Raw genomic sequence first — 7,412 nt, forward strand, 5'->3', positions numbered from 1 at the left:
AAAGACGGTTCAGCCAAGAGTCAGAATTTGTAGGCTCAAAGTATTATTGGGGTAGGTGCCAGCTTGAAATTGAAGCCAATTCACAGGTGGACGTTGATGCATAGAGTGTGGATTGTTGACATTTTGAATATTTATAGATCTACAGTGGAAATCAGAAATCTGCATTGGGCTGACCGAACTTTTCCTTAAAAAAAAAAAAACAAGAAAATAAGGCTTGTATTCTATAAAGCAGTAAGGTTCAGAATTTTAGAGATTGGAAGAGAGAGAGAGACCCCTTCTCTCCTTTTTCTTATATATTGGCTATGAATTTTTTTTTTAATTACTTAAAGCTGAGAATGAAAAAAAATCATGGGATACATTTTTTTTTTCTTTTTTTTAAGCCCAAAGGCTAATTTCCATTTACCAATTAAGACTTAGATTTCATCTAGCACCAATGACCTGGAGTGACCCGGTCGTGGAGTGATTATGCCTAATAGGCTAACAGTTAAAACTAGCAGTAGCAAGTAAGCCACTACATGTATATAGAAGCAATTAAACAAGCAGTAAAATCAAATTGGAGACTTTTGCATTCCTGAATATGATGGTATGGGTTCTTCAAGGTACTTCAAATCTGAAAATAACACCTTCATTATGATTTCACATCACTTTCAACGGATGAAAGCATAACTTTGCCAAGGCTTCCGCTTCCTTCGAGGATGAATGCTTAGCTTGTAGAACTCATCCAACAATTAACCTTCCATATTCATCTCTAATCACTATCCCAACTGCTAGATGGGATAGACTCCAAAGTTGATCTTTGCAAAGTTTGATTTCAAATTTCCTTCTATTTTTTGTTGATGTTGTTCGCAGCATGATCAAAAGAAAACAACAAGAGGCATGAACTGTATTATGTCTTCGGCATTATGACTGTATAAAATGCCAATTTAATTGAAATGGGCATCAAGGATTTCAAGGATTTGAAGTAGGAATCAAGGATTTCAAGGATTTGAAGTAGGAATCAAGGATTTCAACAGAAAATAAGATTTTACTTGAGAGAGAGAAAGAGAGAAAGAGAGAGAGAGAGAGAAGAGAGAGTTCTCTTGCAAATTTACAATGCTAAATTTGGCTTAATATTTGATTAAAACATATTTTAAACCATCTCTACAAAGTGCATACAAGACTCAAATGAGCCCCTTTCCTATCAATATTCATTCTAATTCTAGCCAGAGATTTTGACGGTCTTGACTTCAGGCTTTTTCACCTCTTCCTTGGGGACAGTTACTGTAAGAACCCCATTCTCCATCGCAGCCTTCACCTGATCCATCCTGGCATTCTCCGGCAACCTGAACCGGCGGAGGAACTTGCCACTGCTACGCTCCACCCAATGCCACTTATCGTTCTTCTCTTCCTTCTCTCTGCTGCGCTCTCCGCTGATCTGTAGGATTCTACCTTCTTCCAATTCGACTTTCACTTCTTCCTTCTTGAGCCCAGGAAGATCGGCTTTGAAGACATGGGCCTCTGGGGTTTCCTTCCAATCGATTCGAGCATTGGCGAAGACATCTGTTTCGTTTGAGAATTGAGGGAAGGACAGAGCACTGGTTGAGGGGAAATCCTTGAACGGATCCCAAACATGGAGAGAGAAGGGACCAAAGACATTGCTTCTTCGGCCACCGAAGATGCTCGGAATAATCGACATCTTTGCTATAGATTCTTTTTCCTTCCTGCTTGAAACTTCGAATCAAGTTGAAGATCAAACCAAGGAGTAGGGAAACGTTCGCAGGGTTGATTGAAGAAGTTAGTGTGCGCTTAGAGAGTTTCTCGTTCTCGACTCGAGTACTTCACAATGTGGAGAGATGGTGGGAAAAAATCGGTATTTAAAGAAAAGAAAAGGGCGATTCTAGTATTTTCTGGGACATCCCCACTTTTCAAGTTTGATTGAGATAGAGGTAGAACATTCCACATTCCAGCCTTGATCCAGGTCCTTCTCGAGTGCCCAAAAGGCCCACCAAGGAAATGAGTGTACTGGGGAGCAGTCTCAGTTGTCCACAATTCTTATGAGTGATTATTTTAAAAATAAATGTTTATTTTAATAAGTACTCATGAGTGTTTATAGATATTTTTAAAATGATGTGGCGTGTTAATATAGGCCAAGAAGGAAATAAATACTTATTGAAAATGAAAAAGAATGAATAAAAACAATAAAAATGAAAAAATATTACTACGAACTAAACACTTTTTTCTTTTATATATATATATATATATATATATATATATATTGTCGGTCCTGTGCTTATTTTGTCGGTCCAGATCTCCTACCAACTATTTCAAGTGTAAAAGGTCTTTTACATTATTTTTGGCATTCTTTTGTGCTTAAGGCTGTGTTTGGTTGCAATGCAAATTTATGATAGTACAATTGCTTTGAGGGTAAATTCTAATTTATTTTTATTTGAAAATTTACCCTAGAGTGAAAATGAAGTACAATAAGACTTAAAGCATAATAGAGTAAAATCCAAAACAAAATTAAATCAGAATTTATACGGCCATGCATATGTACTGATTCAAATAAAGTTGCACTGCAACCAAATGCAACCTAAAGTATGGACTTTCGCAAGTATATGCTCTTACAGTACTATTTATTTATTTTATATTTTGGATCCAAATCCATTTAAATGTGGGTTGGCATGACCCATAAAATCTATAAATCAGCGTTTATAAGAGGAGGCCAGTGGCCTTTCCATCCTGCATATTACGGGTGTTCATTATAAAGCTTCAAACAATAAAACCGAATCTAACCAAATCGAATTTGAAGTTTGGTTCAATTTATACCTAAAAACGATTTGATTCGGTTTGATAATTTTCTAAATTACGGTTTACAGTTTTGATTTGATTTATTGGATTTCATAAACCAAACCAAAACATAAACTGAAATTATATATATATATATATATATATATATATATATAATATAAATGTATAAATATAATACGAATATATGATGTATAAATATTATATATAATATAGTATATCTAAATTGGATGCATAAAATTATAAATATATGACAAACTCTTTATTTTATAATAAAATAATAAAATAAAAGTTTTAAATTTTAATTTTTAAGGAAGCTATTTAGGCTTTCTAATTGGATTAAGCCCAATAAAATCATAGAATGGTCCAAGTCTCTAAACCGTATTAAAAATCGCACTAAACCGTAATAAAATGGTTTGATCTGATTTAGTTTTTATATCAAAATGGTTTGATTCGGTTTAGAAATTTCTTAAACCGTAATTTACCGATTTGGTCGGAGGTCTTCTCCAAACTGCACCAAACCGTTGGCATTTATAACTCAATGAATCAAACTGCCAAGTCTTAACCGGTTTTCTGAATCAATGAATCAAAATTTTCCAATCCTGTCACCTTCGATTTCCACAAAGAAGAGTGCTTTCCATGCCGAATTTATAACTCAAATTGTGGACAACCTCTGTAAATATTTAAGCCATATAGAATTTTCAGTAAAATAATCCGCTTTCAACTTGTCAACTTTAAACCTACCTAAGAACAAGGGTTCGATATTCAGGTTTTGTTGTCAATTTCTAATCAACACTTAATCTCCTTACTGGTTTTTGAGTAATTGGAGCTCTTCAGAATCTGGTATATGCAACAGCAATGAACAATTAGCTTTATATCTTCACTAAAAACAATAACAGTGACCAATTAGGCAAGAATACAAATTACAGGAAATGTGAGATAGGCAATTAGGAATGGGAAGAGCTTAAAGTGAATTGGAGGGAATGAATGAGATCATCATCAGATTAAAGGTTTCCATTCCATCTCCCCAGAAATCCCTGGAATCCTGAAGCACCTCCATTGCTCTGTCTCTGTTCTGACATAAAAGCTGGAACTGATACTTCATGACTGAGGGATCCACAAGAACTGTCAATGGGATCTATCTGCATTTGCCAGATTTATTTGGTAACTCCACAAAAACTTATCTTCATGGTTGGGGGACTCACGTTTATGGTGAAATAAAAGAAGCTATATATAATTGTTTCCAAATGGTAGGCGCATTTTGAACTTATTTTAACATTCGAATAAGCAAAAAATTAAGAATAAAAAAGAGAATATCCGAGGATTAATGTTTTTCTGGTTGTTGGGCAGGGCATAAGCTGGCTCAGTAACCCCATCTTAACTCGCCCATTCAATGCCCAGTAGCACCCACCCATTAGGCACGTAATTTCAACGTTGATCACCATTCACCAAAGAGAGCAACTCGGAGTCCTTGCTCAGAATGAATTGGGGGGCCCAATTCTAAGGTCATGTTGGACTTAGGAATAGCAAAATGAAGAACCCAGTTCCCTATTTTCTTAGCTTTAAGACCATGATCTCAATTGTGCAAATCTTTGAGAACTGATGCATCAACCCCATCGTCAAAATAGCATATTATAGGCCCAATCTAGGTGGATCCCTACGGATGATGGATTTTTATCTTCTTGTTATCTACCAAGACATTTGTTTTGGGGGCCCCACCACATCTAGCGCTTCTATATCCCAAACCAAGGGCATCTGCAGTGACTGGACTGGTCTGGACATTTGGTGGGCCACCATTTTATCTCCATAATCATACTTATCATAAATCACAATACAGGATATCTCCTCTCGTAAGTCGTAACTCGTAACAGCTAGAATGTTCAAATAAACCAGAAGCGTACAGAAAGTCCGGGAAAGTATTAGAAGCCTCTCTTCTTTTTTATAAATACCGAATGCCTCCTTCCCTCTCTGCATCGTCAGATGACAAACGCAGCTCAAGGCTCAAAACACGCTCAAGCTCTTCAACCCAGTAAACGTTTTTTTCTCGTTCGGTCTTCGATTTGATTTTTTTTAGCGAAATTCCCAGAGCTAAAGAGATGTCGATCATCCCTAGCATCTTTGATGGCCGACGAAGTAACACCTTCGATCCCTTCTCTATGGATTTGTGGGATCCATTCCCAGACTTCACCTCCGCCACTGCTCTCAGCGCTCCTCAATTCTCTGCTGAAACGGCAGCGTTCGCCAATGCCCACATCGATTGGAAGGAGACCCCAGAAGCCCACGTCTTCAAAGCCGACCTTCCTGGGCTCAAGAAGGAAGAAGTGAAAGTCGAATTGGCAGAAGGTAGAATCCTACAGATCAGTGGAGAGCGCAGCAGGGAACATGAAGAGAAGAACGACAAGTGGCATCGGGTGGAGCGCAGCAGCGGCAAGTTCCTCCGCCGGTTCAGGTTGCCGGAGAATGCCAGGGCGGATCAGGTGAAGGCCGCTATGGAGAATGGGGTTCTTACCGTAACAGTCCCAAAGGTTGAGGTGAAAAAGCCGGAAGTCAAGGCCATCGAAATATCTGGTTAGAGTAAATATTGTTGCCTGTCATACTTGAATGAATACGTTGTGGAATGAAATGTAGGGAATGGGCTGAGATGGTGTCTTCTTCTTTTTCAGGCTTCAACTTGCATAAACAATAATAATGTCAAGTTGTAATGTTGAATGCGATGCGATGTAGTATTGAAAAGTAAATCCCTTGTAAATGTTTCTTTGATGAAATAGTAAATCTTTTTGTCTTGCTTCAGTATTAGACGCTGTAATGTTGTTGGTGTCTCTGGTTTCTTTTGCTTCTGCCGTTGATTTGAAGCGACACTATATGAATTTATTTCGTGGAGAAGACAAATAGGCGTCCTAGAGTTTCAGCCTCGCAGAAATAAAATAGGTGTCTCGATGGATTGGATTTGGCTCACTTCGCATATAAATCCGAACCCAATCCGACCCGGCTAAATGATGAGAGAACATTGCACCCAACCCGACATGTTCTATATATACCCAACCAAACTTAAGTATGCATGTATTTCAATGTCGATTCAATGGTTTACCACTTAACCTGACCCCAAACCTGATTGAGGTTGACTCACCTAACCGAATAGAGTTGGGTCAGTGCAGATTTACCACTTAACCTGGTCCACTGACATCCTAGCTGAGGTGCATTTGATCAAAGGAATAGGAATGGAAGTCGGGTACCTAATTTGATGTTTATTAAAATTTTAACAAAATCCCAACTCAAAGCCTGTCCAAGTTGCACCCCCTACTTTCACTAATTAAGTACCCTTTATTGAGATAACCAAAGCTGAAAGTTTTATCTATTTTGGTTTTTTGGTACTTGAACTTTCGAACAAGGTTTAAAATATCAATACGCCCGATATGCCAGTAGGGGAATATCGGGTGTTTTGATACTTGTTTTTTTACTTTATTTTTATTTTTTTTTCAAAACTGGTTCAAGAGAGCCGGTCTAAGACCCCTCCATTCCCTGAACCGGTCAGACCCCGATACACCCACTGTAAGGGCATATAAAAAATGCTCCGAAACAATACATATCGACCGATACATAATGATATTTTAAACCTTGCTTTCAAATGTAACACATGAATACCTTGAACTTCTAGAAATAAACACCCTGCTCCAGTACTGCTAACATATTAAGGTGTGACAGAATGGCCATATATATATATACATAACAACAACAATACAGCTTCTACTACGACAAAAGTGGGGCTTCTTTTACTCTATTTTATTATATTAATTATGAATCACCAGGTTTATAACCTACTTAGAATTATATATAATACGATATATACAGAAGTGAACGAAATCACTGATCTATTATTAATGGTTCTATTTTATTATTATTAATCAACAAGAAAGATAGTTTTAGGTTTTATTATTATTAATGGTTCTATTTTATTACGAAGTTTGGAGTATTTATAAGTGTTACATTTGAGAGTTCAGGATGTAGAAACAATGAGACCACTCCAGTAATAAATTCATGAGCCCCAGTGTAAAAGGTGCAAGCCTCACGTATTTAAATACTGACATAAAACCTTATCATTGATTCCACAGCCCGCTGAACTGCCATCACATTCAGCCAAACCTTGCTCGGGTACAGAGTGCCTATATGTAATTTACCATTTTCTTTCTTTCCAATCTTGTAATCCTTAATCCTTAGACTCAGTGGTGATAAATGATAAATGATAACCATATAATATAAGGGTATTACTTTCTTTTCTTTTTTATATTAGTCCATGTAATTAAAACTTGACCAAAGAAAAGCCATTTCCATAATGAAGTTTTATGTCATTTACGGGAAGCGATTTGAGCACATTCCATTTTTGATAATCTAATCATTATTCAAAAATTTCATGCTTTAAAAGACAAAAGTACCCATTACATATATTGATTTGTTATCATAAACGGAAAATGGTTTCTTTGTCTTAGAGTAGGGATGTAATGTACTAACTTCTCAAAAGTACAGTCCCAATCTAAAATCATAACACCATAGCCTTGCTGATCTACTTAGTTGCATCAGTCTGTTCTTTCTTTCTCGCTTCAGGGCATGAATAGTTAATAAAGACATGACCC

At 36.9% G+C, this 7,412-nt stretch overlaps 1 protein-coding gene and 1 pseudogene across 2 annotated transcripts; one reads left to right on the forward strand and one right to left on the reverse strand.

The window, feature by feature from the left end:
- Positions 1 to 1,074: 1,074 nt before the first annotated feature.
- LOC104607839 (17.8 kDa class I heat shock protein-like) lies at positions 1,075 to 1,836 on the reverse strand. The gene has a single exon (XM_010273583.3). The coding sequence runs from the start codon at positions 1,673 to 1,675 to the stop codon at positions 1,199 to 1,201; it is 477 nt and encodes a 158-aa protein (XP_010271885.1). The 5' UTR covers positions 1,676 to 1,836; the 3' UTR covers positions 1,075 to 1,198.
- A 2,904-nt stretch (positions 1,837 to 4,740) lies between these two features.
- On the forward strand, positions 4,741 to 5,577 carry LOC104607840 (17.8 kDa class I heat shock protein pseudogene; annotated as a pseudogene). The gene has a single exon (XR_016078330.1). The product of XR_016078330.1 is annotated as a 17.8 kDa class I heat shock protein pseudogene (transcript).
- Positions 5,578 to 7,412: the final 1,835 nt, after the last annotated feature.

This window comes from Nelumbo nucifera, chromosome 7, assembly GCF_055504915.1.
Source record: "Nelumbo nucifera cultivar China Antique chromosome 7, China Antique-T2T, whole genome shotgun sequence".
Lineage (NCBI taxonomy): Eukaryota > Viridiplantae > Streptophyta > Magnoliopsida > Proteales > Nelumbonaceae > Nelumbo > Nelumbo nucifera.

Coding starts and splice junctions, on each gene's coding strand:
- LOC104607839 (XM_010273583.3), bottom strand. CDS start 1,675: ATGTCGATTATTCCGAGCATCTTCGGTGGCCGAAGAAGCAATGTCTTT.